This window comes from Hyaena hyaena, unplaced genomic scaffold (genome assembly GCF_003009895.1).
Source record: "Hyaena hyaena isolate Hyena2069 unplaced genomic scaffold, ASM300989v1 scaffold_632, whole genome shotgun sequence".
NCBI classification, from domain to species: Eukaryota; Metazoa; Chordata; class Mammalia; order Carnivora; family Hyaenidae; genus Hyaena; species Hyaena hyaena.
In genome coordinates, this window is record NW_024081263.1 from 646,256 (window position 1) to 668,012 (window position 21,757).

Below are 21,757 nucleotides of genomic sequence, written 5' to 3' on the forward strand. Positions count from 1 at the left end.
TCTTTTAAGAGTTTTATGGTTTTAGGGGCGCCTGGATGGCTTAGTCGGTTAAGTGTCCGACTTTCGCTTAGGTCATGATCTCGCGGTTCGTGGGTTGGAGCCCCGCGTCGGGCTCTGTGCTGACTGCCAGCTCAGAGCCTGGAGCCTATTTCGGAGTCTGTATCTCCCTCTCTCTCTGACCCTCCCCTGCTCACTCTGTCTCTCTCTCTCTCCTAGAAATAAATAAAAATATTTTTTAAAAAACAACAGTTTTATGGTTTTAGCTCTTATATGTAAGTCATTCATCCATTTTGCGTTAATATTTGTTATGGCTTTAGGTAAGGATCACAGTATTATTTTGCATGTGGGTATCGAGTCATCACAGCCCCCTTTGTTGAAGGGGCTATATTTTACCAACTGCATGATCTTGGCACCCTTTTCAAAAAATGAATCAGCCATAGATATGCAGTTTTATTTTTATTCCTGTAAGTGGGTGGTTCTGGGTCACAGAAACGGGCCCTCTGACTCTGAACACTTTTATAAGCTACATTTACTGTTGTACATTCAGAGTTCCTGGTTTTGAGCTGACCTGACAGATCACATCATGCTGGTAGGTGGTAAAGGGAAACTTAATCTCCCACATTCCTCAAAGGAGAGGTGCTTGGTGCTGGCAATGGTCGGCTGTCTAATTCAGGAGGGGTGCTGTCAGGCACAGGATACACCCACCCAAATGGTAATGGCAATTGTCATTAGATTAATTACATGGTTGATATTTTTTATGTTGATTTATTTTTGAGAGAGAATGAGTAGGGGAGGGGCCGAGAGAGAGGGGGACAGAGGATCGGAAGCAAGCTCTACACTGACAGCGGACAGCCCGATGTGGGGCTCAAACTCATGCACTGTGAGCCAAAGTCCGATGCATAACCGACTGAGCCACCCATGTGCCCCCTAATTACATGGTTGAAAATTTACTTTTAAGATGTTTTTTTTTTTTACCAAAAAAAAAAAAAAAAAAAGATCAAGGTTACTAGAAGAGAATTTTTTCTATACACCACCAAGACACACTGCTAGGGCCACCATAAGTTTAATGGGAATGGCTGCCCATCACACTTGGGAAACAAGCACATGATGTTCTGTTTGCTCTGCAAATCCATAAGCACTCAGTTCATAGGGTCCAGGAGGAACTGAACACAGCCTCCCAGGACAAAATCTGCAACCCTGTCTCACATATCTGTCTTCAAACAGGCTGGACCTTATGTCATGCCACGTTTTCCTCTCTGTTCCCATGGCTAACTTTTCCCCACCTTCCTAAATCACATGACGTGTCACCTCCTCTCTAAACCCTGTTCTAAAATGTCCCCATGTCTGCTGGAGATGCTGTTTCTGGGTCCTGGTACACTGCGCTCACTGCTGACAAAATAGCATCTGCTCGCCTGACTGTGACAAGTATTTCTAGATCCCTGAGGACTAAAGAAGCCAGGAAAGTGTAATTTACAATAAGAGTTTCTTAATGGAAGAATGGTGTGTTAGTTCATGAAAATACCCCCGAGAAAATATCCCAATGATCCAGACACTCACCTGTCTGATAAATAGCCAAATATGATGCTTCCCACCAACATGCCAGCCATGAATAAGAATTTGGTCATTGATTTCAGTGACTGAGATTCACATACCAGGTCCCACTGGAAGAGAAGGAAACCAGCAAAGGAGTGCTCTATAGCAGCCTATAACCCTTCGCGGAAACCTGATTGAAACAGCTGAAATGACTTACAAGTTTCTTTCCATCAGGCCCCTTTCTTGCAGCTTCCATTCTTTTTTTTTTTTTTTGAATTAGCAGAACTTTAGCATTCAGGTATCAGCTTAAATACAACTTCCTCTAGAAAGACTCGTCTAAACCTGTTGGTTATACCCATGCCTTGTTTTATTTCATATGAAGTAGTTCTCAGCCTTGACCATAGAATGCAATCCTTTGAGGTGCTTTAAACATTTACCAATGGTCGGGTTTCACTAGCGATCTCCTATGGCTGCTCGGAGACAGTCAGTGCTTGGAGGGTTTGATCAATATCCCAGATGTTTCCCATTTGCAAACATTTTAAACACATTATATAAACTACGTGTTTCAACTTTGGTCTTCCTAAGAATAAAAGCCATATCTGAAATACCACACTGAAGATATGGCTTTTATTCTTAGGAAGATCAAAACCACACTGAGATACCACTTCACGCTGGTCAGAGTGGCTAAAATGAACAAATCAGGAGACTCTAGATGCTGGCGAGGATGTGGAGAAATGGGCACCCTCCTACACTGCTGGTGGGAATGAAAGCTGATGCAACCCCTCTGGAAAACAGTGTGGAGTGTCCTCAAAAAATTAACAATAGAACTCCCCTATGATCCAGCAGTAGCACTGCTAGGAATTTACCCAAGGGATACAGGAGTGCTGATGCACAGGGGCACATGGACCCCAATGTTCATAGCAGCACTCTCAACAATAGCCAAAACATGGAAAGAGCCTAAGTGTCCATCAACGGATGAATGGATCAAGAAGATATGGTTTATCTATACAATGGAATACTACATGTCAATGAGAAAGAATGAAATCTGGCCATGTGTAGCCACATGGATGGAACTAGAGGGTGTGATGCTGAGCGAAATAAGTCAGGCAGAGAAGAATAAATACCATATGTTTGCACGTATAGGAGGATTAGGAGGAACTTAACGGAGGACCGTGGGGGAGAAGAAGGGAAGAAATAGTCAGGAAGAGGGAGGGAGGCAAACCATGAGAGACTCTTGAATGCTGAGAACAAACTGAGGGCTGATGGGGGTGGGGGAGAGGGAAAGGGGGGAGATGGACATGGAGGAGGGCACTTGTTGGGATGAGCACTGGGTGTTATATGTAAACCAACTTGACAAACTATTTAAGGAAAATAAATAAAATAAAATAACTTTAAAAAAAAGAATAAAAGCCATAGAACTTCAAGGTCACATCCACTTTTTAGCTCACGAGACTCATAAAATACGTAGATTGGTGGCATCTAATAAAGACATAATTACTATTTGCTGAAATAATAAAGAACTAGCGCCTAAAGAGTGACTCGGGGCTTGAAGCATGTTCGTTATTTGTGCTACCTCTAAACACCCGGACCTAGTACTCACAGGAGGCAAATGGGACCTCTTACCTCAGTCACGATGGTGGAGGGGAAGGAGCTGTTGTCATACACCCAGCCGTCCACACAGGGCTCCGTGTCCACCTCACTCGTGTTAGGGAAGGTCCCATTCAGGTGAAGGAGCTGCCACTGCAGGTGGAGGAAGCGATGACACTTGTCTGGCCTCCGATTTGAGTCCAGTGGGATGGAGATTCTCAGGAGGGCTTCTTGGCTGAAGATCCCAGTGCTGTTAGCAGAGGCAATGTCATTGTCAAGGTGGCGGACCCAGCAGCGGTGATCAGGGACTATGGCGGTGAAGTTCTCCAATAAAACGTGAGGGTACACTATGAGGTTGACGATGCTATGGAACACCAGCTGAAGGATCTGGAATCTTCCCTGGCCTCCAACTTGATCCAGGAGGTCCTGAAAGCCCATAGTGGTTGAACAAGTGATTCCCAATGCGAGCAAAAGGACTTTATTTTGAAAAGTTCAAAGGCAGAAAGTTCTCCATTCAGTACGTCACACTAAGCATATGCTGTCCCTGGCCCCACTTTTTCCGCAGTGAGCTCTCCGGCTCACCTCCACAGCAGGGTCCCAGAAAATGTTTCTCCAGGCTGTTTGGGGGGGAGCAGCTGTTTTCTTTAAAGCCACAGAACGGTATTTTGTGGAGACCGCTTCCAGCAGCTGACAGCTGATACTGTTTAAAGGTGTACTTTGTGAAAATTCTGTTCGTCAGCAGTGCCGTGAAGTGGCATTGAACTTCGATCCCCACATCTGTAAATAAAATAAAATAAACCCACTGCATGGATTGCAATGCCTTTCAGGACGTGCCGCTTGTGAGACTCAAAAGCGAACAGTTCGAGATTGTCCTGTGAAAACTGGACAGAGCGTGGCTTGTGTAGTCCTGAATTTTGATGAAAAGAGTCCATGAAAGTTACCCTGAGTAAACTCAAGCAAGTGCACTATGGTGTGGTCCTTCCATTTTGGAAAGTGACACTCTGCCTCGCTTCAAATGAAACCATGAATTCACACGGAAAAGATACTACTCGAAAGGCAGGCAGAGGGGGTAGCGAAGGAGGGTAGAGGCTGAGCCGGTGGTAAGCTCATAAAGACATTTATTTTTACGGGCTTATTGATTCCTTCAGGTAACATTTGTGAGGTCCCGTTCTGTGCTAGGAATACTCCAGTGGATAAGACAAGGTTTTCAAGTCTCTTTGGCTACTGTGGGTAAGGGAGGGGAACTTAAATACACTCTGCTATTACATATTTTTCAAGTGTTTATTTTTGAGGGAGAGAAAGAGACAGAGCACAAGCAGAGGAGGGGCAGAGAGAGAGGGAGACTCAGAATCCGAAGCAGGTTCCAGGCTCTGGGCTGTCAGCACAGAGCTCAACGTGAGGGTCGAACTCACGAACTGTGAGATCGGGACCTGACCCCAAGTCGGACACTTAACCGACTGAGCCACCCCGGCGCCCGCACTCTGCTACTATAAAACATATACATGGGAAATTCACAATGTGCTAGAGAAGAATTGAAGAGAAAACACTTGGACAGTCCTGCTTCTCAGAAATTCTGAGTATTTCTACTCAGTAAATGAGTAGAAAATGTAGGTGCACCCAGATGTTCACAGCAGTTTCTTCATCACTGCCAAAATGTCCTTCAGTGGGTTCATGGATAAATAAACTGTGGTCCATCCAGACAATGGAATACCACCTTAAAAAAGAAGACAAGAAAAAAGAAGAGCTATCAAGAGAGGAAAAGACATGGAGGAACCATAAATGTCAAATATTAAATAATAGAAGCCGGTCTGAAAAGGCTACATTCTGTGCATCAAGGGTGTTACGCTGTCTCGGAGAATTCGGTAGTGTTTTTTCTTCCTGCTCTCTGTGTGGCAGAGTCTCTATTGCCCTATCTTCATGTTCGAGAATTCTTTTTCGCTGCCGTTTCAAATCTACTGTTGAAACAACTTGGGTGGATTTAGCATGTCAGCAACTGTACTTTCCAAATCACAAATTTTCTTTATCAATATCTTTTCTTTGACAAGCCATGGTTCTCATGCCTTTCGTTCTCAAATGAGAACATAACCTTTTTTAATACGTAAAAACGTACCGATTTTAAGTATGTGATACGTAAACACGTTAATATGTTTTTGAACATATTTAATAGCTGCTTTGGAGTATTTTTCTGCTACGTCTAGTACCTGGGAAAACTTTGAAACTGTAATGATGACCTAATTTTAGAATATTTTCATCACCCCCAAAAAGAAACCATTCCATTAACTATTAATGTGCAATCCGATTACCTCCATCCAAACTCTGGCAGCCAACACAACAGTTTCTGCCTGGTTGCATTTGCCTCTTTCTGAAAGAAATCAGTCTCCTTAGGGTCTTTCCACTGATTTGTGATTTGGTGCTTGTCCTTAATTTGGGAAGATGCTCGGGCATTGTTATTCTCAATTTTCCACGAGTCCTTCCTCCCTCTGCTATTCCCATAGCCAGGATATTACAGTGCTTGCTCTGTCTCATGGTTAAAATTCCATTTTTGTTTTGCATTTAAATTTGGAAGGTTTCTGTTAGCCAGCCTTCAAGTTTAGGGATTCCTCCCTTAAGTATATCCAGGCTGCTGCCGAACCCATCAAAGGCATTCATCATTTCCAAGTTTCTGATTTCCAGCATTTCCACTGCATTCTTTCTTAGAGTTTCCAACTCTCTGCCTTATAGTACCTGTCTCTTCTGGCATATAGCCCACTCTTTTTCATTGGGGCCCGTGGCATGTTAATCTCAGTCATTTTATATACTTGGTCTGATAGTTCCAAAATCAATGCCCTGTCTGAGTCTGCCTCTGGTGTTTGCTTTGTCTCTGATGCATCAAGTAATCAGACTGAGGCAAATGGGCTTTTAGTGTGAGATTTAACATCTGTCTGGCTCGATGATAGGCTGTTTTTAGTGTTTCCTGTATCTGTAGGTGTTAGAGGCTTCAATCTCCTCTAGAGCGCTTGGATTAGTTTAGTTTTGTTTTTTGTCTCTTATTGCCTTTGGGTATATAGGATCTCCTAGAAAGTCCTTATATGGAATCTGGGTCTTACAGCTGTCTCCCTTGTAATCCACAGTTGATTGTCCCAGAGCCCTGTGGATGTGATGATTGGAAACTGGGGAGGGAGAACATGACATAATCCTATGAATACATTTCTTTTTCTTTATGGTGGGTAAGAGTCCTGGTGCTGTGATCTTCAGATAAGTTTCCTTGATTTTCTTTTGTTTTGTTTTTTGTTTTTTCTCTCCATGTATATGAGGCTAGAGGGTCTGAAATCGACTGATTGCTTTTCTCCAGGCCAGATAAGGCTTTGGTTTGTCTTAAGGACCCTCCATCCTTATAGAGATTAGAGTCAAGAACAGTTACTCTGGCTCTGGGTATATTTCAAAATGTTTACTTTGTTTCTCATCCTCTTAGAAGGAAAAGGCATTTTATTCTTTTTTGTTCTGCATAGGGAGAACTTGGTGGGGCCCCATGAATGTGTGGGAGCCCCACAGCCTCAGAGCTTTTAAATCCCAAGGTGATCTACTGCTGAGACTTTGATAAAATTCTTCAATTAAAGTGTAGGCTTTCCTGCCACTCCAGCAGGGTGTTCTGCTCCTGATATGGTGTGATTCTACGTAGCTTTCCGTCTGTCCAGTTTGGCAGGTGGTGGGTGCCCTTGGACCTAAGTTCTCTGATGGATCTAAGAATAGTTTTCAGTTGATGTAGTTTCTTTTTTTCTTTTTGTGAGGACAGGAATGATACTCTTTACAAGCCAGAGCAGAAACCTGAAGTCTTTTCCTCTAACTTTCCTAGACTGAGTTCCATCAGAAGCATAGTAAAAACCAGCCCATGTAAAATTCAGAGTTGACAACCAGAATACATTTTGTTTAGCAATACAAATAGTAGATTTGGTAATTTTGCAGTTTATTTAAAGCAAATGCAATTGTTTGCTCAGTGACATTGGAATAAATCTGACCCTGGGGTGCCTGGGTGGCTCAGTCAGTTAAGTGTCCTACTTTGGCTCAGGTCACGATCTCACAGTCCATGAGTTCAAACCCCGTATTGGACTCTGTGCTGACAGCTCAGAGCCTGTTTCAGATTCTGTATCTCTCCTCTCTCTCTGCCCCTTCCTTGCTTGTGCTCTGTCTCCTTTTCTCTCAAAAATAAATAAACATTAAAACATTTTTTTAAAAAAGAAAGAAATCTGACTCTGGCGGCCCTACTTAGACCAAATGTTTCTACTAAAACATATATGTATATTTGTGTATAATATATATTACATATATGATATATTGTACGTATATATTTATATACATACACACATCTATGTATATATAGAAATTAGCTTTTTAGAAATGATTACCATAAGGGCTGTATGAACTGAAGAAGTCAAATAAATAGTTTGTAATATTAGATTATTTATTATTACCTCTAACAATACCTTCTACAGCATAAACTCCCAAACACCTGTAATGGCATTCATGTGAAAGTAGTCATCTATACAGAAACAATCCAGTTTCTCTACCGTGTAAGTTCATAAAGTATATAAACAAAGTCATTTTAATAGATGCTGGGAAAAAAATCTTAGTGCATTAGAAATTGCTATATAACATCAGTCTGTAAGATTTAAATGCTTGCTTTTAAAAATTAGCCGGAATACATAGCACTCTGTGCAAAGTAAACTAGAAAAATTCTGGATGGTCATAAGAAATCACACCACTAACTGAGAATGAAACTGTGTTATTTATTTGATGTTATTTTCAACTTTATTCATTCCTTCGACAACATAAATTTGTGGACCAAAGATTAGATTCTGCTCAGCCGCATTTATGAAGTGAACAAGATTTCATTTTCAAAACAGTGGCATGAATTTTCTTTAATGGTAACAAGCACTCAAGTTTTAGCAACAATTATACTTTTTTTTAAAAATATTTTTATTTATTTCTAGGAGAGAGACAGCATGAGCAGGGGAGGGTCAGAGAGAGAGGGAGACACAGACTCCGAAATAGGCTCCAGGCTCTGAGCTGGCAGGCAGCACAGAGCCCGAAGCGGGGCTCGAGCCCACAAACCGCGAGATCATGACCTAAGCGAAAGTCGGACACTTAACCGACTAAGCCACCCAGGCGCCCAACAACAATTATACTTTTGAAAGGGTAATAATTGGTTGAAAAAAATGTTTTGGTTGTAGTTGTTTTCTTCCTTTCTCACCCATACACCAGTCATATTTACAAAAATATTTACAAAATATTATAGCTGGAAATTCACCTTATTTATTTATTATTTATTTATTTTGGAGCTAGAAGTTTGTCTTTTTAACGCAAGCTTGATTCTTCACAAACGTCTGTGAGGCACTGCAACCTTGAATTGACCCATTATGGGATACAGGCAGTGTTCCTGGGATGTAACATTGAAGGATATACCTTCCATTGACCAAGGGCAATTCCAAGGGAAAGATCTTGCTATGAGCCACCATCTGTGGAAACCCCCAACAGTCTGGGGTATCTAGGTGGTGTCCCATAACAACTCACACAGTCCATCTCTTGTGCCAGATCAAGGCATAGGATGTATGTAATAAATTAAGTCACCATGGAAAAGCTCCTTCAAGAAAAACTTATAAGAGGAAATGAGTCTAATGAACCACAGATCCCGTCATTGACCCTAATCTCAGTTCTGTGAGTATGATCCATTCTCTCTCTTTCTGCGATAACACATCCTAGGTACCACTGACAGTCTTGGTGGAAGAGTCAAGAGGATTGGCCTGATCTTCAAGAGGTCAGACTTCCTACGTACATGCCCTTTTCAGGTGCTGGCAAGTTCCCATGTCCCTTTACCATCAAAGTCGGGCAAGGAGGGACCGAGAGATTCCCCAGTGGAAGAACTCTGGAGGAAAAGAATCTGTAGGCACACGGGAAAGATCAGCTATGCATTCTGCTGATGCTGACGCTTTACTAATCCAGTCATCTTGGTGACTCTTTTCCTTGACTTCTGGCCTCTTAGTTTAGGAAACTGACATGATGGTGGAGTCAGCAGAATTGGATATATGATGCTCTTCCTGTGTTTCCTGGTGGAAATGTTCCCATTCTGGATATCAAGACCCCGATGCTCGTATACATAGCCTGATTTGCAGGGATGAAGGGAACAAAATCCCCGAGTGGGGTACTAGGAGTTGGGTAAATGGGGGCTCTTTCAACTTGTACCATTTTGTTCCAGGAACTATTTACTCTATGTATGGGGAATAAAGAACCATAATGGGGTCATTGATTTAGAGCATGTAATTCAATTCAGAAATAATTTTCTGTCTTTGCCGAGTATCCTCTCCTAACTGGCTCTCAGGGCACTTTAAATTTAACAAAGTTATCCCATTGCTCTGTGCTACTGGCAGCTTCTATGGTACAGTGTGAATTTGAACCAGGGGATCTGGTGGTCATGATCCCACTGCCATGCCTTTTTTCATGCTACATGTCTTCTTTGGCTCAACAAAGTGTTACGGATACATTCGTGTTGGTGAGTTAAGTGCTTCTCTGTGCCTTTGAATGGTTATTCTAGCTGAGTCGTGAAGGTAAGAAAGAGAAATACTTAGCTAGAATATGGGTTGATCCGAGTCAAGATGAATCACTGCCCTTTGGTCTTGAAACGAATCTAATATGACCAATTTGGCATCCATATTCTAGTTGGTCTTTTTGAGAAATGACATCACACTGTGATCCAGCATTGGCATATTGCTGACCCAGAACATTGACATTAAGCAGTGGCCGTAGCTAATTCAGACTCACTCAGTGGGAGTAATGTTGGGTTTATGCATAAGTTCTATCCCTATTGTTCTTTGTACCGGGTAGTGGTATAGATTTTGTTACTGGGATATGGAATTCTACTTCCCAGTAACAAATCCCTAAAAATATAGAAGCAAGCTGCCTTAGAACTTGGTAATGGATAGAGGCTGGAAGAGCTTTGAAGTGCATGCTAGAAAATGCCTGGATTATCTGGAAGAGAATGTTCATAGATAGATGTATGTCAAAGACAATTTCTTTTTTTTTTTAAACCAAGAAACAGACTTTCTCTCTCTTTTTTTTTTTTTTTTTTTTTTTGAGACAGAGAGAGAGAGACAGAGTGCGAGTAGGAGAGGAACAGAGAGAGAGGGAGACATAGAATCCGAAACAGGCTCCAGGCTCTGAGCTGTCCCCACAGAGCCCAATGTGGAGCTCAAACTCGTGAACCGCAAGATCATGCCCTGAGCCGAAGTCAGATGCTTAACTGACTGAGCCAGCCAGGTGCCCCAATTTCTTTTGAGAGCTAGGGAAGAAAAAAGGAGAGGGCTTTAGAGAAAGTTTTTTATCATCTTAGAGAATACACATGCCATCACGAATAGAGTATTGGTAGACACGTGACCGTTAAAGATGTTTCTGATGAGGTTTAAGATGGATAGAACATGCCATTGGAAACTGGAAAAGGGAAAAAAAATCCCTGTTATAAAGTACTAATGAATTTGGTTGAATTATGTTCTGGCGTTTGGGGAAAAGTAGAACTCATAAGTTATGAACTTGAATATTTAACTGAGGAGGTTTCTAAGCAAAGTGTTGAAGGTACGACCTGGTTTCTCCTTGCTTCTTACAGTAAGGTGGAAGAGAGGAGAGAGACCTCAAAGAAGGAAGTAGTAAGCAAACAGTAACCAGAACCTGAATATTTGGAACATTCTTAGCTTACACGTGTTGCAAAAAAATCAATGAGAAAGAAAGCTCTAGAGAGAACATCAGTGGTATGGCTGGGACACCACTTGTTTTCAGATGTGACTCATAAAATCAAGCACCATCACTGCAGAAATCAGGGTAGCGATGTAGCTAACAAGGAAAGATCTAGGTAGGACCTGCTTGTCTAATGGCTTAGACTCCTCTGGATTGCATGGGAGGCCAACAAATTTTTAGAGAATTTGATGCTAGCAGACATACTGCCAGCCTGGACTGAAGATGAGAGAAAGAGGGAGAAAGGAAGGTAGACTTTTAGAATTCTACAGCATGGGCCAATAAAACTCTCTGGCTGTGAATGTGCATTAGCCTTAAAGGAAAGGGAAGAATACCCTGAATGCAGTTCGGAGCTTCGTAGTCAATGTGTCTTCTACTTGTTAATGCCCACATAGGGTGAATTCCCCCAGCAGGGAATACACTTTGGATGTGTCTCACAACTCTAAGCACAGACCCGTGCCAACTCTAAGCACAGACCCACTGCCAACTTGTAGGTAAATGAACTTTGATTTTCTCAAGGTCCTGTTGCATTAGTTCATGGCTGGGACATGTGAGTAGCAACCTCCGTCCAAGTGTGGGCTGATGAATAAAAGTGCCAGCAGTACACTTAGAAGGGGGAGGGGAAGGCCCCTCTTCTCTGACTGCTGTCTTGGTGGACTCCACCAGGGCCCTAAGTCCTAACCAGCCCAATAGGGACACCCTGGCTCGGGGAGGCGTAGCTCCTTGCAAAGGAAAGTGCAGCCCAGATCTGCGGTTCTCTGTTGCTGCGTACCTTGCTGCTGTGGCACCTCCGTCCCCACCCCAGCCTTGTGAGATATCATGGGTCCCACTCCTGGACATGGTGGCACAAGATCTAATGGCCTGAACTATACATGGCCTGGGCACCTGGTGCTGGTACCACCTAAACACCCAAGGAAGTTAGCATGCTCCCCACTAAATGTAAACCACCTGCCCCTTTGACATGGTTATTACTGCAAAGGCTCAAATTCAATGGGGAGACACCAGATGAAGCCCAACTCCTTCTCCATAACCATTGAGTTTCTCATTTATTTATTTTTTAAGTTAATTTATTTATTTTGAGAGAGAGAGAGAGAAAGAGGGTATATAGGAGAGGCAGAGAGAGAGAGAGAGAGAGAGAGAATACCAAGCAGGCGCCCCACTGTCAGTGAAGAGCCTGATGTGAGGCTTGAACTCATGAACCTCGAGCTCATGACCTGAACCAAGATCATGACCTGAGCTGAAACCAAGAATCAGACGCTTAACTGACTGAGCCACCCAGACACCCGTCTCATTTTCTTTAAATGCAGCAACCCAGATGATCTGGATTTTATATCTAATTTGAGGAGGCCCCAAATTGACCCCAAATCCAGAGAATTCTTCTTACAGGGACCCCACACACACTCCAATTACAAGTCTGGATTCCTTTACTCCATGGAGCCCCCTATACTATTCAGGAAGCCCTGGAGGGAATATACATGGTGGTCAGCCGTGAAGGAGATATTCACACAAACTCCCAGGCATGGGCCTAGACAGCCCACAACCTCAATGCCAGCCCTTGGGTGCCAGGCCCTGTCCCGCTCCTTGCAGAATACCCTTCCCACCTCCTGGTCCCCAAGCCCCATGCTAACCCTATTGGGAAACAACCCTTAAGATGATTCTAGATGGGGGTGGGGGGAGGGGAAGGGGGGTGATAGGCATGGAGGAGGGCACTTGTGGGGATGAGCACTGGGTGTTATATGGAAACCAACTTGACAATAAACTATTTAAAAAAAAGATGATTCTAAACAGCATAATACCCTGGTGGCTCTGCCAATTGGGTCTCTAATGACCTTGACCCGCTGGAGTCCTGATGCAAACTCTTCTTCCTAATATAAGCAATGGTCTCACTATCAGGGCCCAACTTCAATGGCCCAAGATCTCAAGGCTCCCTCTCCCCCCAAACAACTTCCCCAACCATGGTCAGCAGTTCCCCCAGGGACTTGGTGGCTCCCTGGACCTTGCCCCACCTCCTAGGGACAGTAACCCCTTTATATATCAAGTGGTCCCATTAGACACAGGAGCCCAAGTCAGGATAATTCCAGAGAGCCCTTCTCAGTTCCCCCAGGGAATTTCGTACAGTCTACAAGGCCTGGCAGAGAAAACTGTAAAGGGAGTGAATATTAATCTAGATGTGTCTATTGGCACCGTATTTCTAGAACAGTTGCCAATGGTGGTGGCCCCCTAGCTCTCTTGTTTTTTCCTATCAGAAGTACGAATGCCCTCACTCAGTGACATGCCTGGGAATAACCCCAAATTCCTGGCCTTTCTCTGGGAAGCTGCCCATCCAGTTGCCTCCTGGAGTGAAAATGTTAAATATGCCAACATATTGGCTGGACACAGTACAGAAGGACTTTGGCCCTTTCATCAGAGATATGCTTGACCCCGGGGTCATTAGGCCTAGCATCTCACCCTTTAGGAGCCCTGGACGGTGTTAAAAACTGACCACAGATGAACGGAGACTAACAAGGGACTATCAAAATTTAAATGCACCAACTTCTGCCATTGAGGCTCCCCCCTTCCCAATACCGTAGAGATAATAGGTGGCATGCAAAGGCTCAGGGCCTCTCTCTGATGTCCTGGCTGTAGCCAACATGTTTTCTTGGGGTCCAGTTACTAAAGACTCACAACCTCAGTTTGCTCTCACTTCCAGGGGCTCCTGATATACCTTGTCTTGGCTGTCCATGGAGGATCCCAATAGCCCCCATCGGACATAGCCTCTAGTCTCTGCAGACAAGATCCAGATCCACTCAAACTAACCCACTGTCACCTTTGACATCACATAGATGGCATTATACTATGGGGGCCCTCTGAGAATGCCACACAGGAAGACTTTCATCTAGTGACACAACATTCACAGCACAGAGGACTGCCATTGCCCCGGGTAAGATCCAGGAACTGGCCACTTCCACCAAGTGTCTTGGCAGAGAGTGGTCAGCTGAGGGCTGCGGAGTCGCTCTCTCTGGAAAATAACAAGTGCTTACCGTCAAGCCTCCCTCTACAATTCAGCAGCACAGTACAAGCGAGGCCTTTTCACCTTTGGGAGGCAACACGTTCCACACTTCTCCATTCTCCTGAGGCCCATGTAAACCGTTGTAAGTAAATCAGCCTCTTTCCACTGGGGAGAAGCTGAATCAACTGCCTTATAGCAGGCCCTGGGCCCAGAACTTTGAGTTGAATTACTGGTGACACCTGATTATGCCTGGTGGAGTCGCTGGACTAAACGTGGCTTTACCCGATTGCTTATGGGATCTGGACCGACTGACAGCAGCCTGTGCTCAACATATATACAGGCACCAAATCTTGGCAGCTTACTGGGTCCTTTCAGAGAAAGAGGCATTAATTAATGTACTCACAGTTCATACTGGTTTATACACAAGCCCTACCCAGCTTTGGGTCAGCCCCTTGCCCATTGACACTGAGGTGCAGTGGGGTCCCCTGGAGGGCTCATTCAGTTAGACATCCGGCTCCTGGATTCAGCTTGGGTCGCAATCTTACAGTTCACGGGTTCAAGCCCTGAGTCGGGTTCCGCGCTGGCAGGGTGGAGCCTGCTTGGGACTCTCTCTCTTTCTCCCTCTCTCTCTACTCCTCCTCTGCTCGTGCCCTGTCTCTAAATAAATAAATAAATAGTGGACAGGGAACTGGTGTTTTTCACCAACAGCAGCAAAATCCTTGTACACAACGAAGCCCCCGGAAGCCTTCGGTATATCATCCTCCCAGCACCACAGCTCTAGTCAGGAGGCCTCTCCTGGCTTGGTCCATCCAGGAGAAAGAGTAGTGGTGTGCCTGGCTCTGCACAGGCCACAGAAGTGAGACTCCCAGGGACAGGCATTTTTACTGACTTCTGGATGGTAGCCAATGATCTCCTTGTCTGGCCTATGAAATGGCAAAGGGATAATTTTGTGCCTCCATTCTGAGAGAAATGGCCAGTTCTCACATGCTGATTACGGTCATTCATGTCTGCACGAACACACACGCACACCAGCAGACACCAGAAACAGATCATAACCACGTTGCAGATCCTTATCCGAAAGACGCGCCTGTTTCGAGACGTGAACCACCTCTCAGAATACCAGACACAACAATCCTCCAGAGATAGTGTACCCACTAGTCGAGTGGGCCCATATTACATCAGGCCATTGGAGAGGGCCAGTCCTCACTGTCTGGGAGTACAAGCAGGGCCTGTTTCGAGCCCTCAATCTGTCTCTAGCCAAAGCGGTGCCAGATAACTACTTCCCTTGCTTCCAAACGAAACCATGAAAGTCTGCCAGGTGAGGCTTGGGAGGCAGGGTGAAAGACCCTGCTGGATGCAAATGTTTCATTGGACCACTGTTGCCCCCTGCTGGAGCTATTGGGTATGTACCCACCATCACTGATCTCTTACCTGGGCTTGTGCTGACAGCTCTCTCCAGGCGTGCTGCTTCCCATCACATGATCTCCTCCTTAACCAGATATATGTTCATCCCCTTTGACCCACTAGACATTACGGATTCAGATCAAGGTGCCCATTCACCTCCCAAGTGTTCAGTCATGGGCTCTGGAACATAGGATTTCACCAAACTACCACTTAGCTTATGGGCCCCTTTGGCCACACATAAAGACGCACAATGTCGTACTCAAAGACGTGCTCCTCAAGCTTTTAAACAATAAGTGGTCTGGGGCGCCTGGGCGGCTCAGTCAGTTAAGCGTCCAGCTTTGGCTCAGGTCATGATCTCGAGGTTCGTGAGTTCGAGCCCCACATCAGGCTCTGTGCTGATAACTCAGAGCCTGGAGTCTGCTTGGGATTCTGTGTCTCCCTCTCTCTCTGCCCCTCCTCACTCGAACTGTCTCTCTGACGCGCGCCTGCTGGCTCAAAAATAAATGTGATTTTAAATTTTTTAAAAAGAAACTGAAATCCAAAACAGATTCCCAGGATCTGGTGGGGTGCGTGTTGCCCTGTCACCCATCTTGCTTGCCTTCAGGGGCCTTCAAATGACACTAGCCCCTCATGCAAGTGTGCGCCTCGATGGCAGCCCCAGAGTCCAGGCAAATCCAAATTCCCACCATGGCTTTCCCAACAATCTCCCTGCCTCCCGACACCTGCATGCCTAGTGCGCCCCTCGTGCGATCCCCGTGTGGCTTTACCAAAACCCCACTCTTTTGGTTTGAATTGACCACTGCAACCCTAGCAGGGGACCCCAAAGTGCTCTACCCACACACCCCAATAAAAACATGGGCCCCAAGTCGTGTTGCTCTTTCTGTCTACACCCTGCCTTTGCCTCCTGGTGGGGCCCTTCAAGGCATGCTGGGTACTTCCTCCAGGATCTGTGAGTAAAGAAACTTTTCTATTTCAGTTTCTCTCGTGGTCTTTTACTGAACCGCAACTCACCACCTGGCACTCTGTGCTCCACTTAACAAATGTTAACTTAGCAAAATCAGAACAGGGCTAAAGGCGAAGGAGGGCATGTTCACGGAAACTGGGTGAAGGGGAACCTTGGTGTGTAAGAGGGCAAGAGTTCGTGAACTCCAGAAGCTCTGCTTCAGGATCTGCACCTGCTGAGCCACATCTGTATCTGGACTTGACTGAGATGATAAGATTGAGTACTTTGAGCTGGTGCTACAATAAGGGTGAGAATTCAGGGAATCTTGAAAGGATTGAGAATATAGCTCAGAAAGAGTAGGTTAACAGAACCTTCTTTAAGGGGCAATCTGTGGCCATGTCCAAGAAGAAGCTCTAATACCCCAATTAGGAGAGAGAATTTGCCTTAATTTCTATCATTTCTCCCATATTTTCTGATGTCGCCATCAATTCTTTTTTCTTTCTATAAGAATCCTTTCAAGAATTACTACAAAAGGGGCGCCTGGGTGGCTCAGTTGGTTAAGCATCCAACTTTGGCTCAGGTTATGATCTCAAGTCCATGAGTCCGAGCCCCGCATCAGGCTCTCTGCTGTCAGCACAGAGCCCGCTTTGGATCCTCTGTCTCCCTCTCTCTCTCCGACTCTCTCCCGCTCACTCCTTCTTTCTCCAGAGAGCAATAAATAAAAAAAGAATTACTACAAAACACAAAGTAAATGAAATATGTTCCCTGGTAACCCATTGCAAAGGGATAACCATTTGAAAACATGACCGGCTGTCTAGAGGGCTTCTGCTGCTCCGTGTCACGCTAGAAGGAAACTGGCCTAACACTCTGACCACAGCATTTTTAGACGTGTGCTCACTCTACTTCCCGACCTAAAATATGCCTCGTCCTATTTGTCCTGAACCATGGATCATCAGCTGGGTCACAGCCAATGGTGTGAGGCATCAAAGACCAGGAAGATGTACAGGACTTTCTTTGATTCTATGAATGGGCCACCCACCCTCCTAAGTGATCTACAATGAACCAGCCAACACAAAGGAAAAGACATGGAATAAGCATAAATGTTCTACATGCAGTAGAGCAAGCTGATCCTCCGTCCACTGGCTTGGGTATAGATCCTGACCCTTTCCCCAAGGGGCTGAGTAAATCTTCCAAAAATAAAAGACCAGGCTCCCGGGGCAAGAGAAGGCGGTTGCCATAGTTTCAACTCTCACCCTTGAACGCCATGGCATCGGCTGAAGGGATTCGGAAAAGGCATGAGAAACACAGCAAATGTTAGAATCCCTTCCTTCTTATGTGTGATCACTTCAGAATCCCAATACTTACCACCCCTTTCCTCAACGGTTTCATTCCCAATGAAACTAGACAGTATTAATGTCACAGGCAGCATAACAGGACTTCTCCTCTGAGATGTATTGTCATCTTTGGGTGGGTCTCAGGTCCTCTCACTGATCTCGCTCAGATTCTTCGGGGGCCAGGGCAGTCCTCAGACCTACATGAACCGGCAGCCCTGGGGAGCTGACTGCACTCCCCGGGCTGGGGGGCTGCCAGAGTCCAAGAGATGAAAGCCTAGTGTTTGGACATGTGCGTGTTTATGAAATACCTTCAGGGCGTGTATGTCACACAAGGGCACCTAATGTTGGCCCCTGCACCACTAAACCTACTGCTGCAAGCTGGGTAGAGCTGGTCTGTGTGATCCAGGGAGCCGTGGGGGGGTCTGAGGTCGGTGCCAGGAGAGGTGAGGCTGTAGCTAAACCAGAGGCACTGACCACATGGAACAGTCCAGGTCTGAGTCTTTCCCTGGGAGGGGCAGCTGGCTGGCTCAGGCAGCATGAGCAGGCAGCATGAGCAGGCAGCTTTCGCTCTTGGGGTCGTGAGTTCAAGCCCTACACTGGGCATATAGCTTACTTAAAAAAATTCATAAATCTTTCCCTGGGGACAGTGACCCTGAATGGTGCCTTGCCTACCTCACTACAGACGTAGAACACAGAGCTCCCCTAAGGGACAGCCAGGGGTTTACTCACTCCTTTTCCACGTCCTGGATGGAGTCAGTTTCCTGGTTCCTGGTTTCAGGAAGGAGTTGGGCAACAAGACCAGCGAGGATGGAGAAGACTCCATACACGATCCAGGGCAGGCGGGGCAAAGACACGGTTAGGATCATCACGATGGGAGCCAGGGCTGCCCCGATATTAGCAGAAATTCCCAGGATTCCTGTAACTATTGACTTTGGAGTATAAACAACAATACAAAAATCTGGCAAAAATCCACACATGTAATTTGTGGTTTATTATTTTCTTTAGATTATGGGAGACTCTATAGCAGAGGATTAGACACTTGGAGGTGACAACGCGTCTTTCTTTTGAAATTTGGTCTCATTAGCTGGCATTTTATTTTTCAGTTCACAAATGCATTAAGACAGATATAAAGCTTTTAAAAATCACTGCCAACCATAGCGCCTATCCTTTGTGATTCAGAAGGTTATGTGAGATGACACCTTAAAGGACTTGAGTGCCTGGGAAAAAGTCTCTCTCTTAGTAATAAGTACGAAGGTGCTAGGTCTTGGAATTGTACCCCAGTATGAGGATACGATACTAATATTTCCTTTGTCTGGCTCTTTCTTATTACTATAGATTTAGTGACAGTTTACTCCCTGATTCTATGTATCCATTTGTGTGTCTCATCTTATGTCACCATAAAGGCAACACTGGTTTAGGAATGCCATCTTGACTCTAATAATATAAAAATCCTTGGGGCGCCTGGGTGGCTCAGTTGGTTAGGCATCCGACTTCAGCTCAGGTCACCATCTCACGGTTCGTGGGTTCGAGCCCCCCATCAGGCTCTGGGCTGACAGCTCTTCTTCCTCGAAGAAACATGACAAGTATCTGGCTCACTGGATCCAGATGAGGCAGTGCCTAAAGTGCAACATAATTGACTGGCAGGGAAATTAGACCCAAGAAACCTGAATCAGGAAAACACTGCTACATAAGTACTCAAGGTGGAGAGTCCAGGAGTTCAGATGCTCCAAAAAGGAATGAAACTCTGATAATGCTACAACCTTAATAAACCATGAAAACATTATGCTAAGTGAAAAAGACACAACAGGACAAATACTGCATTATTCCACTTATATCTAAAGTAACTAGAGAAACATCTAGAGTAGGGAAGTTCATAAAGATGGAGAGTAACTACTAGTTACCCAAGGATTGGAGGATGGGGAAAAGAAGAGTTTTTGTTTAGTGGATCCAAAGTTTCTGTTTGGGGAGATGAAAGAGTTATAGAAATCGATAGTGCTAAATGGTTGCACAACTTTGTGAAGGCGATTAGTGCCACTAATCATCTCTAAAAATGATTAGAATTGCAAATCTATGTTATAGGTATTTTACCAAAAAAAAAAAAAAAGGAGTGAGGCTTTTTGGTAAAGCAGCACAGTGATTGGAAGCATAGAAAGTCTATTTCCTTGAGAATGGCAAATGGTGGGCCAGGCATCATTCAGTTTTCTAGGAAGCAGAAGATGCATTTTTCAAGTACTTGGTTAGTATTTTGTCTGGTTATCATTTTGTGACCATATTATCAGTGATTTCTTTTCCACTCACTGGTAGTTTATAATATTTTTCAAATAGTTTTTTTTAAGTTTCTTTATTTATTTTGAGAGGGAAAGGGAGTACAAGTGAGGGAGGGAAAGAGAGAAAGGGAGAGAGAGAATCCCAAGCAGGCTCCACAGTGTTAACACAAAGCCCAGCTCAGGACTCAATCCCACAAACTGTGAGATCATGACCTGAGCCAAAACCAAGATTTGGATGCTTAACCAGTTGAGCCACTCAGGAGCCCCAAACAGATTTTTTATAAAAGGAAAAATATAAGCCTGAGAACTGAAGGTGACATTTCAAATGGAAGAGGAAAATCTTAGAAATTATGGCAAATTCTTTATCCTAATTGTTGTATTAGAGCTTTTTTATAACTTTCTCATTTTTTAACATGGACATCAACAGCAATTTCCTCCTGAGCATTCTCTTTACAGCACCTCATAAGTTGTGGTTAGTTGGGTTTTGGGTTGTTGTTTTTTTTTAATTCATCTTTAAGTATTTTCTAATTTCCCTTGTGATTTCTTCTTTGATTCATTGGTTGTTTAACACTGTGTTGCTTAATTCTACCACAGTGTGATTTTTCTATTTTTCTTCTTTATTGATTCGTAGTCTTCTTCCATGGTGGTCTAAGAAGACATTTTATATGATTTCAGTATTTTTAAATTTATCGAGACTGTTTTGTGGCCTAACATATGGTCTATCTTAGAGAATATTCCAAGTGCACTTGAGAAGAGTGTGTGCTCTACTCTTGCTGGATGGAGTGTTCTCTATATCCCTGTTAGGTCTAGTTGATTTGTATGGTCCTCAAGTCCCCTAGTTTCTTACTGATCTTCTGTCTAGAGGCTCTATCCATTATTGAAAGAGAGGTATTGAGCCTCCAACTATTACTGTAGAACTATCTATTTCTCCCTTCATTTCTGTTAAGGTTGCTTCATATATTCCTGAGTTTTTATTGTTTTATGCCATATAGGATTATAATCGCATCTACTTACTGAATTGAGAGTTTTATCAATATGCAATTTCTTTGTCTTTTGTGACTTGAATAGACTTTAAGTCTATTTTGTGTGATATTAGAATTGTCACAAAGGGTACCAGTATTTTTTAGATGATAAAAATTAGCCTCAATCTACTTGTATCCCTGACACCACTCCAAAAAAAAACAAGCAAAAAACTAGCAAATGATAGACCAAATCTCAAAAGCATGTGTTTCACATAAAAGCCCATGAACCTACAGATTATTCTATAATTTCTCCCATAACCATGTCAAAATAATAATAGTAAATTACCTATGTGAATTTTACCAGCTTATTTTGTATTGTTGTTCGTACCCAGGGAAACAGCGGGAGAAATTCCTTTAATGGCCACTAGGGCCAGCACTGGCACCCCTCTTCATAATCTTAATGATATATTGTCCCCCATTTTTTTTCTGAATCATCTATGGAGTCCTTGCAATTTTCGAAATGAAGACATTAAAACTGGTACCAAAAAAATAAAAGACATCACAAGAGACTAGTCTGGACACTTATGTGCCGACAAACTGGACAATTTAGAAGAAATGGATAAATTTCTAAAAACATGCAACCTATCAAGACTAATTTGAATAGAACGATAACAACTAAGGAGATTGACTCAGTAACCAAAAGAATTCCAACAAAGAAAAGCCCAAGGTTAGATTATTTTGCTGGTAAATTTTACAAAATAATTCAGGAATAATTAATGCCAGTCTTTCTCAAGCTCTTTCAAAAATTGGAAGAGAAGGGAACAATCTCAAACTCATTTTATAAGTCTATCATTCATTACCTTGCTATGAAAGCCAAATAAGGACACTACAAGAAAACTACAGGGGCTCCTCTCCTGGGTGGCTCAGTCAGTTAAGCATCCGACTTCAGCTCAGGTTATGATCTCACAGCTCATGGGTTCGAG

The 21,757-nt window shown here is 43.9% G+C and overlaps 1 protein-coding gene across 1 annotated transcript in view; it reads right to left on the reverse strand.

Annotated features, from left to right (window-relative positions):
* LOC120249211 (solute carrier family 22 member 9-like) overlaps window positions 1–3,558 on the reverse strand; it is a 33,234-nt gene extending 29,676 nt beyond the window's left edge. The window contains exons 1-2 of the mRNA XM_039257720.1: window positions 3,157–3,558; window positions 1,558–1,661 (exon numbers count right to left, since the gene is read on the reverse strand). Coding sequence (XP_039113651.1) covers window positions 1,558–1,661; window positions 3,157–3,558 — 506 coding nt within the window. The remainder of the gene's footprint in view (window positions 1–1,557; window positions 1,662–3,156) is intronic.
* Window positions 3,559–21,757: the final 18,199 nt, after the last annotated feature.